At 42.3% G+C, this 20,145-nt stretch overlaps 1 protein-coding gene across 1 annotated transcript; it reads right to left on the bottom strand.

The window, feature by feature from the left end:
* Positions 1 to 901: 901 nt before the first annotated feature.
* DHTKD1 (dehydrogenase E1 and transketolase domain containing 1) lies at positions 902 to 18,789 on the bottom strand. The gene is made up of 17 exons (XM_040547326.1): positions 18,575 to 18,789; positions 16,539 to 16,694; positions 15,574 to 15,785; positions 13,586 to 13,780; positions 12,993 to 13,262; positions 11,936 to 12,107; positions 10,180 to 10,378; positions 8,996 to 9,308; positions 7,889 to 7,973; positions 7,107 to 7,246; positions 6,510 to 6,660; positions 5,184 to 5,290; positions 3,956 to 4,120; positions 3,518 to 3,600; positions 2,530 to 2,699; positions 1,938 to 2,023; positions 902 to 1,450 (listed from the first exon to the last, which is right to left on the bottom strand). The coding sequence occupies exons 1-17, from the start codon at positions 18,738 to 18,740 to the stop codon at positions 1,349 to 1,351; spliced, it is 2,772 nt and encodes a 923-aa protein (XP_040403260.1). The 5' UTR covers positions 18,741 to 18,789; the 3' UTR covers positions 902 to 1,348.
* Positions 18,790 to 20,145: the final 1,356 nt, after the last annotated feature.

Raw genomic sequence — 20,145 nt, 5'->3', positions numbered from 1 at the left:
GTATCTGTTTGAACTCCTTCAGAAAATCTGGTTAACTAACCTCCTGTTGTCATTTGCTGCTATTCATGTCACTGATTTCTTCTTTAACCTGTTTTCTTCTATAACCTCTTTTGATACCCCAGCTTTTCACTGCAAAGGAAAGCTGTTGCTCAGGAGCCTCACAACATGCCTCCACATGGGAAGTTTGCCCAAAATAAAAACAAAACCAAAATAAGCCATGAGATATTTTTGCTACAGCTTTTTTTTTTTTTTTTTGAGAAGCCCCTTTGACCTCCAAATTCTGCCACCCCCCACCCTTCAAGCTTATAGTGTATTCAAAACAGGCCTCACTATTACAGCTTTCAGCAAGGGTCACTCAAACTCTTTACAGCCTGCTTTATTTCACTTTTCTGTCTTGCTTGCCACAGTTTTGGACTCTTTTTGTTGCTCTTGGTCACACCTTCAGCTTTCTTACAGCACAAGCAAAATTTTGTATAGGAACTAGGAACCAGAGAAGAAGATACTGAATAGAGGCAAGCCCTCAAAAACAACAACAAATAGACAGTGGACACTAAGAAGGATTTTCAGGGAAGGGGGGAAGCATCACTTTTCAGGGTAGCCTCGGGTACCAAACTGGTAGCCAAACTGGCTCGGCTTCTACAAAACGGGGTTCTAAAATATAGCACGAGCCTCACTGCAGCACACCTCCCACCCTACAAGCTCGATGTGAAAGCACTGCTTCTCCTCGTGAGAGAAACCGGTGCCCGAAGCCTTCAGGGGCCATCCTGCTAGGTCCCCCCAGGAATCCTTCTTTAACAACCCTTATCCCTTCAAGCTATGCACATTAGAAGAGTACCAACAATTGCACAGATTTAATTGCAAGTCTATAGGAAAAGAAATGAGAACATCCACAACACTCTGCTATAGAAATGGCTCATTCCCAGGCACCGGGAAGCATTTATTCAACCAAACAGCACTAACACTTCTGTGGAAATGAGAAACTGTTTCCACACAAACACTATCCCAGGGAACTGTCAAATGCAGATAAGCGACCGGATACAAGGTATTTCATACCCACCTTGCTGATCCTCCCCCTGGACTGCATTTTTTTTTAAACTTTTAAAAGATCTCTGGTAGAAAATGCTACAAAAGAACAACAACAAAAAAAAAATATCTAGAGTAACAGGCATCAGCTTTCATCCTTAGGTATGTCCCCATATGAAAAAATTGCTTCATCAATATAGAACTTGTTCCATTCTTTTTCCCATTTTGGAAAATTAAGAGTCCTAAGGATCTGGCTTTTGTTCTTCTTCACAGGAGGAAGGCAACAAACATGACTGACTACACGAGTAGGCTGTCCGCTGAAAATTTAGATGAACGTCTTGGTAAGAATGTCTTCCTGCTGCTGCTGGTGGAGGGTTCCAATGCCAACTGCTGGGGCTGGTAAAGGAGGTCTACTCACAAGAGCGAGCTGAAATTAGAGTCAGGAGGAAAAGATTAACGAAGCACAAACATAGCACCGCATCTTGAGGTTCTCTGATGCCACAGTGATACCTATTGTCAGATACCGGGCAGTTCCAGCTGGAGGTGCTGCAGGAAGTTATCCTCCCTCTCCCTGCGACTACAGTTCCAAGACCATTATTAGTGTTCAATCTGCCACCGCAAACAGCAGCTTCAGATTCTCCTCCTGCTCGCTGTGGCACCTTAATCCCTACCTGGGATCTTTCATCACCCTGTCTACTTAGACTAAACACCTGGTAAAAGAAAGCTCCAGGCCTGCTCACTGATAGTAAATGGTGCTATAAAAAGCATAAGTGGCTAAAATTAGAACACATTCAGTTTAGGCACTAGGTTACGATTCATGCACTAGGTTTTACATGTAAGCATCACAGAATTTTGCAGTCAAGAATAACTTCCAAGTTCATTTTAAAGACCAGAGCACCATGGGGACATCTTACCTTAACCCCCAGCTGCTTTTCAAACCGTGGTGACACAAAGGACCATGGACCCATGTTCTGTGGTTCTTCCTGACTCCAGATGAAAACTAAAGGAAGGAAAATGGTACATTACAAGCGCACATATTTATCTTTTCAGTAGCTCAAGAAAACTATGTTTTTCTGTTGTAGCACCTCTGCCTTTTTTGTCTTGGTACTGTCTTTGAAATGAGGTCTTGTGAGACTGAATTCACTGCAAGTCATAGCTTGCTGCAGTCAAACCCGAAGTATGTCCACCATTAGGGCATGTTGTGGGTATACTCTTCTACTTTACCATCATTTTCAAAAAATACTTAAAGGACTGGATAGAAAAGATCAATGCAAAAATGCCCCAAATGGTTCACTCTGTGCTTTAGAGAAGCTAACAATAGCAGAGACAAACTCTTTTAGCACACGTGGCGAACACCTGTATTATCCCACTCCAGAAACACCAGATTTATGGGGAGAAGAGCAAAGAGGAAAACACCACTACAGCTCTTCATCCTAAAAAGCAAGCAACAGATTTAGCTTAGAATTTCAAAGCGGCCAGAAAGAAAAAGGTAAAAATTTTGCTTACCTTTGGCACGGCTGTATTTGTTCAACTCTTGCTGTAGAGCTTCCAGGGGGAAAGGACACAGTTCTTCAAGTCTCAAAATAGCTATGTTGTGCTGTTTCTCTCCTAGTGTCTCCCTTTGCTTCACCAAAGCATAGTAATGTTTACCGGAACAGAGCACCACTTGGGTGACACTAAAAAAAAAAAAAAAAAATGTTTCCAAGTTTAGTATTTCACAGAAACTCTATGCAGAACAGTTTCACACCTTTAATAAAAGCAACCAGCCAAACTTTAAAGACAATTTTACAAAGCTAAACCGCTACCCTAGACCATCTTTTCTTTGTCTTCCATCCCACTCCCGCCCAACAGCTGACAAACTAACCTGTGGGAACAGCAGGCCAGGGCCCATATGTCCTGTTTCTTCAGGTATAACTTAGCCTTTTAACTATCTAAAAATTAAACTCTTGGTCAAAGCTAGTCATCTGTGCTCTCTCTGTAGAGAATAAACCAGAGAGGGAGAGAAGTACCTCCAGAGGACAATTCTCTCCCATGCCTAAGAGGAACTGTTTTGTTGTCTTAATTGTCTGAGCTTAACGGACAAAGGTAAGGAGAGAAACCTCACCATTTGTGCCCCACCGTCCCACTTAAAAAAACAAAAATGCTAAGATACTTTCAGCCTTGTGATTACACTGCTAGGACAGGGAACAGATAAGAACATTAGGAGGGAAAAATATAAACTGCCTTTTGTGAACAGGATTCTCCAAATTCATATCTGAAGGGAGGAAGATAATGCACACACAAAGATTTGTTATTGCCCTAACTTCACTTCATCAGCTCAAGTGTCCCGACAGCAGGACAAAAATTCTTCATCTCTTCATGTAGCAGCTGCTCCCAGTGGCTGTTAGTGGCTAAAAAGGTCACATCTTTCACATCACCTCAGACTTGAGCTATTAGGTAGAAGAAAGGGACAGGACTTCCTTTCTGAGCTTCTCCTGTAAGAAAATAGAGCTACCTTTTAGGATCTACTGCGGAGTCACCAATGACAGGTTTGAATGTTGTCCTTGGAGCCATTTCTTCAAAACTTGACACAGCAGCCTAAATGGGGGAGAGTTAGAAGTTACCAAATCTCGGTGCCTTTTCTCTCAGGCCCTGTCTGAGACAGGGTTTTGGTAAGCACAAAAGATACATTCCCTCTCCTCTCCCAGTCCCACTCCCATAGATGAAAGACAGAACGATAAGATTCTGAAGAACACCACTGGACCCAGAATCACTCTTACTTCAGGCTCACCTCCACTCAGCTTTAATCCTCAACCTACCCTGCCCCAAACAGGCAAAACCCCACTGATTTCACCCCAAAACTGAGAGACAAGAACACAGAGGAAAAGCAAATAGAAAGGGGAAGAGAACACAGAAGAGGAGGAAAAAAGAAAACGGAAGTTTTCCGGCTTACAGGGAGCCTGAGTAGCACTTTTGGAGAAGCAACAATGAGAGGTTTCCTGAAGTTTCGGACCATTTGCCGCCGGAGTAAATGGAAATACTGTGCTGGGGTGGTGGGATGCACAATCGACATGTTCACCTGGTCCCCATCAACTCCTTCTTCTGAGCTGTCACACATCTACGGGGAACAGAGCAATAACTTGTCAACAAGGAATTAGTGAGCCAAATATACAGGAGTTTAAGCCATAAGGCATGGTTACTGGTATAACAGAAGGAGAAAAAATACCCCAATTCAAATGCTGATTGCAAGGGAAGAGCAACTTCAGAGAAACGGCTTTACCGTTTACCTGGTAAGACTTTATCTGAACGCCTCCTTCAACTGCATCATAACCAAGGCAAGCCAGTTCTTCTAACAGTGGACAGTCATGACAACTTCAACAGAATGGCAGAACCACTAAAGATGCCCAAACCCCTCCCTGCACCATTACTCAGTCAAAAAGGCTTTCATTTACTTACTACAGTCACAATGGCACAACAACGGATTATTTTGGGGGGAAAAATGTGCCACAATTTTACTTACTGCTATTTAATAGCGCCCAGTGTTCTGCTTGCACGGTCTGTGCACAGTGGGAACACTGTGAGTGGCTTGCACAGGAGGGTGGCTGCCCATTTACAATGCCAACCTCACACTGCTTTCTCTAAGAAGTGCCCATTAAAGGTCTGCTATTTGCAATACCGCAATTCTGTCTTGCTCCTGGACTCATTCTGTGGTACAGGACATTGCTGAAGAGTGGCAATCAGAAAAGAGACAGCAGGCAGTACTGAAGCACATCCCACCAGGGATGTTTGCAGAGGACACAGGGCCTTTGCAATCACTGTGCAAATCTCATTACAAAATTTCATGTTACCACACACACAGTTGGGCAGGTGACAGAGATCTCACAGGAACAACAAGCATTTATTACAAAGTTCAACCAGAGTCTTGCACCAGAGCTGCTGTAGCAGCGTTTAAACCAAAGCTGCTTCCTCACCACTTCCAGACCTGCACCTCCTCTTCACAGTCCCCTTTCTCCCTCCACGTCCAGCTCAGCCCAATCCTACGGTGAGATCCTGGTAAGCTTCTTAAGTCACTAGCAGTTGCAAAATACCACATTCCTGATGCACCAGAACTCCCAGAGCACTGCTTGCCAGTGCTGTGATGGGGAAGATGTGAGTGTGAGAAGGGAGGTGGGGAGGGGTACCTGCAGGAAACGTTCCATCCGGCAGGACGAGTGCTCAGGGCCTGCACCGTCGTAGCCATGGGGAAGAAGAATTACTATCCCACTCTGCAGGAGCCATTTGGCCTCACCTAAAACACACAATGAGAAAGAAAGAAAAATGATTTCAACAGAACACAAAGCCCCCAGACAGTCATTACTTTGCCCGAACTACTTCGGAAGATAGAGTATAGCTGATTTCCACATCATTAAGTACAACCCTGAAACATGCTGTTGTATTTAGCCAGGAGATTCACAACCGTGAAACAGCACGCAGAAGATGATCTGAAGTTTCTGAAATTGTCACGTAACTTGGGGCTTTCAGGGCTCTTAAGGCTTCATGTTGAGCAGTGAAAGTTTTAGAACTTACTCGGAAACATCACCACATTATGAAAAAAACTCTTAATAAGGAGGACAATGCCATTAACAGGCGTCCACAATGGTAACTCTCCTCAATAAGACAACAACTAACCGTAATTCATTGCGTGTTTTCTGTATGCCTTGTCATTTAGTCCCGTGCAGGTGTGAAGCAGGCAGCAGCCTGTCAGCCAGTCCTGCCTAACGCAGCAATGCCAGCCAGAGGTGAGCTCCCCTGGGCTCTGTCAAAGCCCCTGCACTATTTAAGAGATTACAGTCAAATCCAGGAGGCAACTCATGAGGATGAGTGGGGTAAGAGGGCCTCTGGCAATTACCATCTATGATTACAGAGTGAACGTAGAGGCCTAACTGAGGCTAGACGCCAATACTCTGCACCCTTACACTCAAGGAATCCCCCTCTAGAAATCCATCTTAGCATTTCCTCAGCCTGTTCCAGCCCTGAAAGGTCTTTTTGCAACATCTGAGCATTCGGAAAACATGCTAGAGTCAAACTGAGAGGTTAGTTTTAACAGGTGTTGTTTTGTGGTTTTTTTCCTGTTTCTTTTTAAATAATCACTATTTTCCTTCTATAATGCTTCAGGAACTTTACAGATACCTCATGAATGAACGGTACATCATAAGAAGCTATTAAATATATATATACACACTAAAATAAATAGAGGGAGAGGAGAAGAAAAGCCGTTAACATAATCAACTGTGCTTTCACAATAACTGTTTTCTGTCAAGGATGAGGTCTCTCATTTTAGACGGACTGTCTTCAGAGAAAATCTGCAGAGAAGTTGGGATCAAATAGGCAAGCTCACAAGACTTCTTGAGAAAAATTCTTTTTCTCAACACATTGCCCTTTTACTTTAAAGCTAAAGGATTTTCTACAACTATACTGACTACAAACGATTTATTGTAAATATATTAATTAGCTCCTTGTACACTCACCTCCAGAGATGAAAGTGTCAAATATTATCTGGGCTCCATTAAAGAAGTCTCCAAATTGAGCTTCCCAAATTGGCAGTAACTTAGGGCTCTCAATACTCATTCCATATTCAAAACCAAGCACAGCTTCTTCAGACAAGGGACTGTTACTCACCTAGCAGAAAGGAAATTGTTGGGAGGGGCAGGTGAGAGAGATGACAACCCAGGGTTAAGAACCTTTGGAACCAGGCACATCAGTGCTAGGCACACTGAGGACATGCACTCCTAAACGCAATTCACCGTCACCTCTCTTTTGCTTTTGAAGGAAGGCACTGAGGGAAGAAAAATAATAGGTGATCTCTCAAGGAAAGGCAGAACCCTTTGTTAAAGAGGGTAACTAACCATGCACTACAACTATCAACTTGCTACAGGAAAGCACAAATCACTCATCTGCCTTTAGCTAGGCTCTCCTTAACCCGCAATCAGGTGGGTTTTATGCCTCCGTATCCAGGCTTTGCCAGAACATACAGGCTACATACAAACGCCTCAGTAGTTTTAAAATATGCACTCTTTCAGCACAACTTGAAGAAGATCGTCTTGTGGACCGACCGCAGAACCTACCTCTAGGAAACCCTTCTGGTCTGGCGACATGTGATTCAGAGGAATGAAGGTATCATCTGTTTCTTGGCAAACTAACATCGCGTGTCGCTGGCTAAAGGTTCCTCTGCCGACGTCCTGTCCACTTAGTCTGACGTTAAACCCTTTCCAAGCAATAAGCAAAACACTGGATTAATATACGATACAATAAGAAAACATGCAGGACAGAAACTTCCCACTTGTAAAATATCACCTGTCTTGTTAAGTCTGGATTTCCCCTCATCAGCAATATCAAATCTTAACCAGCAGCAGCTCCATCTCACAGAGATGCTCACACGTCTCCTTTCTCCTCTCCGCAGCCAAAATTTATTTTGGGTTAAGCGTTTGTAACTTAACAGTTTGCTGAAGCAAACTGCAAAATATGTGCATCCTGTACCCCATGTAAACTGAAATATGAATTCAGGCTAGAGAAGAAGGAAATTAAATCATAGCATGAAACACTATAAAAGTGTGGGAGGCCCAACTGATGTCGCGTGCGTTGCTCACATGCACAGCACTGAGCACCAGCTTTTCCAGGGGATGGGAGAGAGCAACGATTCTTTGAAGAAATTTAGTAGCCAATCTACAAATATTAGTGACATACAGGACTCACACTAACGTTCTCTTGCTACCATGCAAATGCAAATTGTCCAATTTACGCAACATATCAATCTTTGGACTTAGAAACATCTAAAAAGTTTAACATTATACTTTACAGACACCAAAGCAAAAAATATTTCATTGTTTGCTGTCTAGTTACCTCTTACCTTGGCACAGCAAGGAACCAAATGCTAAAGTTTCAGCTGTTGCCCAGTCCAGCTTTTTTCCTTCCTCCATTTTTTGAACTCTTGACTAAAACAAGTAAACAAGAAGGAAAGGTTACTATTTTGCCTTTTTTTATCTTTATGCATTGTTGTGGCACAGATCAGTATTAGAAGTTAGGAAAAAAAAAAAAAAAAAAAGCTGTAGAGAGAAACACTATTTTTCCAGCAGCCAATTTTGGTTGGTTTGATTTGGAGTACATCCTGAAGAAGGCTGCCCTGCAGACCACAAAACCATGTATAACGCATGTGTTCACTAACCAGTCAACAAATTCTGGATTAAGAGATTAGATCTTAGTCTTGAAATATTAATAGTCTTAGCACAGCAGAGAGAGTGCTCTTGACAGACTTTTGGTGTAGTACTGAAAGACACCAGGTGTAAGTATTTCAGTCCCCAAAATTCTCTATCTGCAGAACTGCAGATGAATGGTAACGCCCAGACTTCCCACTGGGGCTGGGAAGGCAAGAACATCAGCCTTCTGAAATATTCAGCTTGTGGCTTCTCTACAGCTGTCGACCAGACACCAGCCCACGGTCATCATTCATCAAAGTGAAACACTCACAAACCCAAACCAATCCAGTCATTGCACAGAATCTTACGACTCATCAAACACAGTGACTTTCAAACTTGGCCACGTGTACATGTATGTTTATATATAAATAAACACACACATTACTGGCTTTACACACTGCGTACACTGTTACCACTTTCCTGATTCATTCTCTTTCAAAGTACTCATAATCCTGAAGTTTAGATGATAGTCGTTGTAAGAACAACAAGCTGTATTTTTTTTACATGTTTTCTTCATTGTATCAAAATATTGTTGAAATCACAAATTAAATATATGGTCAGATATGAGGGAGAACGTAATTTTCTTCAAACCTAGAAGAAAAATGGCATAATCATAGCCTCGAAAACGAAAACAAGTTGTTCTTCCTAGAGAAGACTGGGCTATTCTTTAACTGGCAGCCTTGCTGTTTTTTCGAGTTTTTCCCTGTAACAGGTCATACCTTTAAGCAAAGGGACTAGAAGCATCCTTACACTCTACTGACCTGTGCATAAGTCTTCAGGAGATGGCTGTGCATCTGGAGTTCTTCCGGCACCTCTACAGACTTGATTCCAATAAACTGCAGAAGTGGTATAGGCATACCTGTGTCCCAGGTGGTGATTTTAGCAGAAGGCTCGACCAAACCTTTCCAGTGAGCCTGCAGGTTGGTAGGAGGTGGACTGTACAAAGTCATGTTGGCAAGATGATCGCTCAGTTTAGAGTAGTAGGTCGTCTTTATCTCAGATACTTCAACGTCAGTCATGAGCCCAGCAGCTACTAGGTGTTCTGCATACGTGTCTGGGATACTCTTACGGGATCTGTGGGTGAGGGAATCAAACCCCAGAGACATTAAGCCTGAAAAGTGTCACTACAGAACAGGGAAATACCACCCTACTACTGTCAGGTACCAAGGAAAACGAAAATAAATCATCACCTAGTGTATTATACTCATTTGGGTCAAGTTTTATTTCCTGGCATTTCCAGAAAGATAACAATTCTCTTGGATTCATACTTTACAGTCCTTTCTTTAATGAAGTGCCTACAGTTGGCAGCTGCAGGTAAAATTAAGTCCAAAAAAAAATCTCTCATTCAGACTGGCTCCGTGCTATTATATATTGTTCTTTAAGGCAAACTGACAGTGGAATTTCACGATTAGCTGAGAACCAAGGCACCCGATTCCATAAATGCTCCACATAAAATACCAGAATTCATTGGCCAGTATTTTTCTTTGGGGATCAAGGTGGAATCTGACTATATTTAAATGCTTGTAAAGATGAGGCTCTATTGGAACCAGCTGGACCAGGCAAGGACACAACACACGTTGCACAGGCTTCCACCACATTCTCCCACATAATCTACCCTTCTCTCTGGCACACAGCAGGCAACTTTGCCTTCCGATGATCAGCAACCATGAATCTGAAATTCAAGGGCTATATGCAAGATTGTTCTCCAAGAGGCATCAAACTGCATATTTGAGACTCAAGACCAGTGGTTATCTTTATTCATGTGCCATTATCAGACACGGGCCTTAGTCAGGGGCTGCCAACAGTGTAGCTACACTTATCTTAAGACTTGTCAGTATGGCAAAGGATCTTCATTATACAAAGACTATTGCAGTAGTGAACAATACTGAGCTGATGTAGAAGAAAGCACATTTGGGGTTCCCCCATCAGGTGGTGGTACCCTTACCTGATGATTTTGTACATGCTGGGGTTGGTGAAGAACGGCTCATCAAGTTCATTGTGGCCCCACTGCCTGTAGCACAGCAAGTCCACTATCACATCCCTGCGGAACTGGCGCTGGTACTCGACTGCCAGCCGTGTGGCACGGACAACTTCTTCAGGATCATCCCCGTTTACGTGGATAACTGCACATCCAACGATTTTACCTGCCCAGGGATGCAAAGCGTAGTAACAGCAGTCACACCCAACCCCTTCCAAAGTAATGGAAACAGACATAATCAGCAGAAACCTACAAGCTGATAGTTTGTGTAGTGTACTTAACAAAAAGAAACCTACAAGAGATGCTTTTTGTGATGACAGCTGGGATAAGGAGTCTTCCCTGAAAGAAAGTGCAACTGGCTCAACCTGTTGTATTTGTCGCACTTTGAACACAACTTCTTTACCAGCACTACATTCACGTAAGATTTTCTACACAGTTCCTAATTCTTAATCTGAATGGAAGCATTCAGGAAATGGAAAAGAACTACTTGACTGCATCTTTCAAACGAAGACAGTTTTGTTTCCTTGTTATCCTAAGCTATGAACTACTACTACGAACTCATACAGGTGAGACAAAATCTTTTTGCTTGTTACTGGTCACTCAAACCATTGCTACTCCAGGCACAAAGAAAACTCTCATTAAAGGGAACTCCGCAGAATTCACACACCTTAACACCCTTTCCTGTATGATATTTTGGATGTGAATATCCTCAGCAATGCTCCTCTTGTATTTTCTCTGCCCAAATTCAAGCAAATTAAGATGCTTCAGTCAATCCGCCGCTTCTGACCGATATTATATTTCCTCCCTAACAAAATCCTGAAGCCCAAATGGGTAAAACAGCCTTCAATAGCCAGGTAAGAAGAAAGAAAAACTAAGGATGAAGAAAAAAAAAAAAAAAAAACTCTGCACAAAATCAGCCCACAGAAAAAGTCGTAATAACATATGTTATATACCTTAACAGATTTATTGAAATCTGCCTGTTCAGTTCGATGAAGCCATAAGAAAAACAGGTGATGTTAAACCTTATATACATACACTAGGATATTTTCAATTCTAAGAGACTTACACAAAGGAAATAACTACTATGTCTGTGGTTTTGCTGATTGCAATATCTGTTTATCACTAAGAAAGATCAGTCCAAAGCAAAAGGCTTTCTAAGATTAAGCTCAGAAGTGGCATGAGCCTCATCTTTCAATTAAAAGCTCAACAACTTCACCTGACAACAAACAAACCAGGAAAATGAAGGAGTAGGTGACTAATGTAAGTCTTGCTCAGAAAAAAAACACTGGAATGGTTTTCATTATATTTAAAAGATATTGAAAATGTATCTATTATACATTCCACCACAATACATTTTTAAAAGCTGTCAACAAAATGGCAGAAATGAAATGAATTATGAAGACTTCACCTAAGTTTTGAAATTATTTTATAACATCCTGTAAAAGCGTGACAGGATTTTCCCTTGATAATTAGTCTTTGCCCTTGAGTAGATGGGGGAGAGCACATTTTTAGCACTTGAATTTTTGCTAGTAGGAGGCAATAATCAATAATAATTTGAATTTATACTCTATTATCAAAAGGGACATAGATTAGTGTAATTCCCTGGGGTTGATAGCACTTGCTATGAAAAGCCCATTGCAATAGCATGCCATGGGAACACACTGGTGTTAAAAAGCCTTCCTCACACAACAGGCAATTTTCTTTCTGATTCAACTACACATACCAATATCACTACAGTAGAGTGACGATCTTCCCCGCTCTGGAGGAGTGGTATAGCCCAGCTGGTTATTAACGATCAGATGGATGCTCCCCCCAACTCTGAAATGTGGTAGATTAGAGAGGGTCAGCGTTTCAGGAACGATCCCTTGCCCAGAGAAAGCAGCATCACCATGAACCTGCGTTAGGGAAGAAGACGGAAAAGTCTCGTTAGAGAACACGGGAGGAATAGAAAAATCAACAAACAGTAACTCATTACACAAGACCTATCAAACTGAGTAGATAGAACAGACAGTCTTAGTTGGGTCCAGTTCTTAACCCCTTTCAGACTGTTTTCATCACTGGTACGTGACTGCCTACTTGGAACAGATCCCTAATTTCTTAACTTGGCCCCTCAGTGTCTGGGTGACTGCAAGTACCCCAGCTCCAGCAAAGCTGCAGCAGCAAGCAGCAAGTCACTCACCACTGAACAAAAGCAAGCCAGGCACCACAGGATTTGCTACTCTCTTTGCTAAATAGTGGTGAGCCATGACTTACACCTACTCCTGCCTTAATGAACAGAGACAAGAGCAGACACTTTAGGAAAAGAAACTGGAAAAAAAGAGTAAGAACCAATTCCAGTAGGCACAAAATGACTTACTTCAATAGCACCATGATAAAACAACAAAATTCTAAATCTTCCTGTATATTTTTTGATATATTTTTTGTTAATAGCTCTTTTCCAAGCCCATTTAATTTAAAAGAAGGCTAGCAGTGGTAGTTTAAATGGAAAAGTGGTCTGTGAGGAAAGACACTCATGGCTCTCAATGCAGGGTATTAAAATCAAGGAAGGTATTTGAATCAGCTCTTTGGAAATCTAAGAAATGGAATTGTTTAAGGCCAATATTGTCATGTATGTCACCTAAAAATCTTCCTTTCTCTCCTCTTTCTTCGTAAAGAGGATCCCAGTTCTTCATATTCTACATTAATTCAGTTTTTTTTGATATTTGTATACACACCATTTCTGTTCACATGCTTGTCTAGGAAGCCTTACAAAGGTCAGTTACAAGTTGTGAGCAAAATACCTGCAGGCAAATAACTTTGTCTCCAGGCTGAGCAGAGCTCTCTGGGGAGTAATCTCCGTCAAGCAGAGACTGCTGCCTTCCTCTGGTCTTGCCCACGGCCACCGGATTGATTGCTTCTAAATGCGAGGGGTTAGGGAGCAGGGTGACATGCACAGGTCTGTGTGAACCGAAGTCAAGATCCACAGAAGATGTCAGGTGGGAGAGCACATCCCCAATGGCTGGTGAATTCTCTGGAAACTCACTCAAACCACGCATCTTACGGAACATGAGCTGCATGGAAAAAAAAAAACACAACACTTGGTTAAATCCCCTTTCCAATCCACGGACGCAATAAAAGAAAAACATTTCCAGAATCGTATGCTTTCCTACTCCTGAAACAGCACGTTTGCTTAAGATACCAGCACAAAAAAGAACTTTAATATAGCTCTTTTGCCAGTCTCTCAGGGAGATCTGGCAGAGGTACTGACAGGAGCAGAATACCCTCTCTCAAAGGTAACTTTGATTGCTCCAGCATTCACAACAAGACAAATTTTTGGATTATTTATTCACTGCAAATAAACCAGGCACACAGCAACTGCCAATAAATCTCTTACCTCAGGTGGAAGCTGAAGTAAGCCCGTGAGCAGGTTAAGTCTCCCGCGATGGGGCATTCCGAGGATGATGTCTGTCACACCACTGTACGCACACATCTTGAACAGCTCATGGAAGAAACCCATCATACTCTCTGCTCCTTCACCACCGTATCGCTTCACTGTGGCAAACTTCGTGGCTAAGAAGCGATCAAACTCCTGTTAAAAAGAGAAGAACTTCTGTATTATGCTATTCTAAGCAGTATTCTGTTCATGAAATTGAAATATCATTTATTTTTGTACCCGGACAAACCTAAGCATACCCCTTGAAAGTCCCAGCTCATTCTCAACTACCCCAGTCTAAGACCAGAAGCCAGGATGTGTACATGTGCTTTTTTAGGTAGAACAAATGTTGGATTGAGGGCCAAAGTGGCTCTAACACGGAAGGAGGTGGATACAGAACTACATGAGAGCAATTTACCAATTTCTTAACAGTTTACCTGGTTTAGGTGAAAATTAAGGAATGGTAATATAAGTAATTTTATGGTAAAATAAGGGTAAAATAAGTAATTTTACAGCAGAAGCTTTAACTATCCTGAGATGTCAAGTGCTAGAGAAGCAGCGTTTCACTTTGATTACGTTAGACTCAATCTTTAGTACACAGGTAAAAGAAGTCTTGAAAGAAGGAAAATAAAGGAATCTATATTTACTGTATTTTCCTTTCACTCCTCCCACTTCACGATTCCTAGACAGCTCTCTTTAAGTGACAAAGTTTTGGAAGCAATGGAAGCGTCTGCAGTGTTTTGTGACTGAAGACTGAAAATAAACGAAGACTGTAACTGAGAAGGGAAGACTGAGTCACAGCCAAAGATCCAAGCCAACTCCTGAACACCTTCTAGTTAAACAACATTTGATTCTAAAGAACGTACGCAAAAATAATCACACAGAGAAATGTTTTTTCCATCAGTTAAATTCTACACTCTAAGTACATTTCTAGTCATCCTGAAGGTAATATAGGATTCCTCAAGGTCCTGATGTCACTTTTCACCCTCCCATGTCACTAACAAATTCTTTTAATTGCCAAAGAGGCAGGAAAAACATGCAATGTGCCATATACTTCTGTTTTGTCATCGGTTTATATTACTTTTAACACTCCTTCCACTCAGAAAACTGGAAACAGGGACACCTTCACAGATCCTGCTCTTCCACCTTTCCATCCCTCTAGATAACACAGGGAGAGAAGGGGAAAACTGAACTTTTGCACAGTATAGAAATATTTGTCTCTGCACACTTTGCAAGTACATAAATCTTCGTTACAGAATGCATTGGTTGCATGTTCCTCTGCTGAAAAGCAGCAAACTTAGCAGAACTGTGGGGCTAAACCCTCAGTCCAATTCTGGTTTGTTCTCCCAACCCCCTGACAAACATTGTGCTTTAAAGCTAGCAAAACTGATCAGAATGTGGCTGAGCGTGAAAGGAAAACGCACAGCACAAAACATCATAGAGCTGTGCCCAACCTTGTGTTTCCACCAGTAATATGCAATATATGCTGTCAGATCACTAGTTGGAGAGAGTCTCATTTTTTAAGACTGATTATTCACAGGTTTGTAGGGTCATTACTTGCGTATCCATGTGTCAAAGAATATATATTGTTTGTGAGATATATTCATGTAACGTATGTTCTAATTACTTCTAAGAGCCTTTGGAGTTTGGATCTCACTGGAAACATTTTTCTCCAAATAATTTCCAAATAAATCAATGCAAATCAAAAGGCATTGCTCTATGTTTCAATAATGGCTGCTAAGTAAATTCAGCAATGACCCCCAGTAAAGATTCCTGCATTTGCGTATTGCACTTTTTTGGACAAAATCTTGTTTTTCTTCCTCTTGGATACTGTCAAACCTTTTAGGGTAGTGATTCTTCTTTTCCTGAGCAGATAATGTCCAGAGCAGCAGGGAATCCAAAACAGACTCTGCAACTCTGTCAGAATCAAATAATAGTTAACAAGGTACCTGGGACTCCAACATCAGTTTGCACAAGTGCTTTTTCTCTTCAGTTGTAAACGCTTCTTGTTTTAACTCTTCAAACCTTTTAGCAAACCATTTTCTCTCCTCCGAGGTCGGAAGCTGGCTTGTTTCTATGGAAATATGACCGCAGTATATATGGTCAAGGTAAGCCAATACATCCTCCAGGGAGGCCTCTTCCTTTCCCATGTTTAGAAGCCCTGGTCAGAAACAAATGTTATTAGTCACTTGTGCGGAGACAGGGGGAAACACTAAGCACTAAGCTGACATCTTGCAACTATATTAAGATTTTGAGAGTACAAATTCATGTCCTGATTTCCTTTCCTTCGTTTAAATTAAAAATTAAAGAAAAAATTTATAAAGCACACTTGAGTGTTATTAACAGGAGGGTCTCATGCTTATTTGCAAGGTGCTCAAAATGTCCTGAATGAGTTCAATGTGGATGACACCGAGTAACTGTTTTTGTGACTGGTATAGCATTCGTTTTGTTGCTCAGAGAGATTAATTCCAATCCTACATGCATCAGAAGTAATAAGTGCCTGTTTTGTAGGTGGTGAAAATATAGCATGGAGAGAGACCTTCATTTTGTCAAGGCCACAGTAAGAGTCAAAGATCCAAGAAAAGACAAATCTTGACTTCTACCCAAGTGCCATGACAGCTTCACTACGGCATCAAAAATATGCTAAATCATAGAACGTTACAGAAATTAATGTACACCCTCAGTAGTTTTAAGTACAATTAAAAATTTTCATGGTTACTGAAGACGGCTAGGAGGTAGCCATTCATTATACAATGATTTGTGCAAACCTAAGTAGGTTGAAGTTAATAGCCTTTTGTCCAACAATACATTACTGATTGAACTGCTGTTCAGTATTTGGCTGGTCTGCAAAGTACGCAGCCTCTCAATAAACCAACCAGGAGAAAAATTTGCTGTCATAAGGCTGCAGACTTACCTGCAGTAATGAGTGGCCCTTGAAGAACTTCTGTCAACTCGCGGATTTCAGGTACCATGTTCATGACAGCTTGGCCAGCACACAGTGGGTTTATTTTGGCTGCTTTGTGGCCATGTTCAGAGTACGCAGTTATTAACCGAGCAAGAGCATGGTCAACTAAACACAAAAAGAAAGCAGAATGGTATAGCACATGCTCACATTTAGTCCATTTACAGTACCAGCACAGGAGCACTCTGTCCATCGATAACCATCGAGGTTTGAGCTTTCAAGATTTTTTCTAAGCAAGTTTTTAACCATATCACCCCACAAGAGCTCCTAGCAAACTGCCATATCTGCTTACTTATCAAATTTTCAAGCAAGTTTACATTTCCCTCGTGGCTGCCCTTATAGTCACGCTCCTGTACACATATGCAAAGCTACTTCAATTTGCTTCAAGTCTCTTTATGGCAATGGGTACATCCAACTCGAGAAAGGTAAGGTACCAGTGTGCAAAGTCTTATTTCCTGAGCTGACTCAATCGTAACACTTGTGCTACCCTGTTCCTTGCTGGGAGGATGGGAAGATAGGGTCTTAATAATAATTCAGTTCCTAAAACTTAAAAAGTCTGCGTCTGCAGGAACCACTAGCCAATGGCATGTGCCCATGCTGAGCCAGACATACTTGACATTCAAATTTGCAAACATACTTTTCAAATATATATTCAATAAAATACATTGCAAGCAGAATCTGCTACAAATAAATTAGTTTATACTGGATTATAACTTTTTATAATGTGTTTCTAGCATGGTCTGTTTTCCCTGATAAAGACACAGTGCTGACAGGATTCAGGCGTGAAGTTTTTCATTTTCCAAAACCATGCAATTTCGGAACGGGAGTATTTCACAAAGTTGTTTCTTTGCTGTCTGTATTTCTGGTTCAGCCACTCCGCTCCTGTAGTCGGGGCACTCAAACAGGTTGCTCCCTCAACACTTATGGCAAGAAAGACATTTAGATGCAATTTTAAAACGTGGCATAAAAACATATTAACGCTTTCCTTCCTTAATGAGGAGGCTTAGCATAGGAGGGACAACGCTCCTACGGCAGCTTTCTGCTCAAAATTAATTTTCTGTGCTATAAAAGTGAGCTAAAAGCATCACAGTCACTGCTACAGAAGAGAATTACCTGTAGTTAGCTAGTTTAAGCCCCAAAATATATAAATATAAAAGACTTAAGGCACATGGCACTGGTACTTTTATGAGCTGGAAAATCTCTCCGGGAGCACATTTACTCAACTACAGTGGCCCATGCAGCCCAAGCACAATTATTTCTGCCCATGGAGTTTGGTGAGGTATCAGCACACTTCACGTGGCACCGAAGAAAACAACTTTGTGATAAGGGCTCGAGCCGCTCGCAGACAGCTGTCGGCAGGGCAGGTAACTGAACCTCTGCCTCGGGACAAGAAAAAACAGCCCGGAGCCCCCTGAAGCTGTCAGAGAAATGTGTCGGCTCGGCAAGGCCGAGAAGAATGAAATGAAATAAAAAATAATAAAATGAAACAAAATGAAATAAAAGAACAAAATAAAATTAAGTGAAAAATGATTAAATGAAATGAAAAATAATGAAATGAAGTAAAAAATGAAAAAGTGAAAAAAATAAAAAATGAGGTAAAAATTAAATAAAGTGAGGTAAAATGAGATAAAATGGGATAAAAATAAATAAAGTGAGGTAAAATGAGATAAAATGGGATAAAAATGAAATAAAATGAGGTAAAATGAGATAAAATAAAAATTAAAATAATAAAATGAAACAAAATGACATAAAAACAGTGAAATTAAATGAAATAATGACATGAAACAAAATAAAAAACGAATAAAATGAAATAAAAAAATAAAATGAAATAAAAAACGATGAAACAAAATGAAATGAAATAAAAAATAATGAAACAAAACAAAACAAACCATGCCAAGCCCGCCCCGGCCCCCCAAGCCGCGGTCCCCCTACCCGCCGCCCTCCGCTCAGCCCGGTGCCGCGGGACGGCTGCGAGCTCCCCCCCGGACCTGCTCCGCCGCTCTCCCCGGCACGCCGCGGTTCCGCCGAGCTCTCCCCGGCCGCCTTCCGAGGCCTGTAGCCGTACACGCCGCGCTCCGTGCGGTACCAGCGCCGCAGCCCGGCCCGCCACGGCCAGCCCCACACAGCGCTGCCCGCCCGGCCCGCCGCCGCCATGGCCCCCGCCGCCGCCACCGGGCTGCCCGCAGCCAACCGCCCGCCTCGCCGCCGCCAACGCCCCCGGGCCCGGCGGGGAGGAGCCCGGAGCCGCCCGCCCCGAGCACTGAGGGAGCCCGGGGGCTAGGGGAGAGGCAGGGAGCGGAGGCTGCTGATCTGCAGCCGGCGGAGGGGGCGGTTTTCCGCGCTGTTTCTGCCCTGTGGGTTGGGGGACAGGCACGCTGTGGTCACCACTGACTTCAGTGGCCACAAAGAGGGGCTTGGAGTGGAAGGTTTGAGCTCCTCAGCGTGTTGCTGCAAGGTTTTTCAGGCGTGCTTGTGTCACAGCATCATCTAGGTTGGGAGAGACCTCCAATATCACCAAGTCCAACCTCTGACGTGACACTAACAAGTCCTCCACTAAACCATATCACTAAACTCTACATCTAAACGTTTTTTAAAGACCTCCAGGCATGGTGACTCAACCACTTCCCTGGGCAGCCCATTCAAATGCCTAACAACCCTTCCAGTAAAGAAGTTTTTCTTAATATCCAACCTAAACCTCCCCTGGCACAACTTTAGACCATTCCCCCTCGTCCTTCCAGTCAGTATCCCAGGACCGTTATCAATTTCCAGATGTTAACTACGGCACTTGTAAGACCGTGTAAAGCGAAAAACGAGAAATAAAAGACCAAAATCACCCGTTACATATTTTAGGTACTGCAGGAAGCTTTTCTCCTTTGTGTGTTGTCTGATTCCTGAGGTGATCTCTGTATGTTCAGTCTGATTCCTTAGGTGATCTCTTCTGTGTCATGTCTGATTCCTCAGGTGATCTCCTCTGTGTGATCAGTCTGATTCCTCAGGTGATCTCTGTATGTTCAGTCTAATTCCTTAGGTAATCTCCTCTTTGTGTTCAGCCTGATTCCTCAGGTGATCTCCTCTGTGTATATTGTGATTCCTTAGGTCATCTCTGTGTGTGCAGTCTGATTCCTTGCGTGATCTCCGCTGTGTGTTCAGTTTGATTCTTTAGGTGATCTCCTCTGTGTGTTCAGTCTGATTCCTCAGGTGATCTCTGTGTTCAGTCCGATTCCTTAGCTGATCTCTGTGTATTCAGTCTCTTTCTGCCCCCTTAGGTGACTTCAGAAACACATCCCAGTATCCTGGAATTCCCTGTTAAAAGACCAGGACGGCTTCAGTATCAAAGTTTAACCCTGTGCATTTGTTACACTGGATTGTGATTAGACTGGTAAAAGACACATTAACCTCACTGCCTCTGGAAAACCTACCAAAAAATACAAGAGCTGAGGAGAATCGAGGTTTGAACAAAACCTAATAGCTTCGTGTAAGCTTTGTGTGAGTGCAGGCCAGAGGCAGGAGCGGCGCCGGCTTGGCTGTGCCTGTGGAAATAAGGTAACCGAGCCTGCTT

Source organism: Cygnus olor, chromosome 1 (assembly GCF_009769625.2).
Source record: "Cygnus olor isolate bCygOlo1 chromosome 1, bCygOlo1.pri.v2, whole genome shotgun sequence".
NCBI classification, from domain to species: Eukaryota; Metazoa; Chordata; class Aves; order Anseriformes; family Anatidae; genus Cygnus; species Cygnus olor.
Note: the sequence above shows the minus strand (reverse complement) of the source record. Positions and strands in the feature narration are given on the sequence as shown.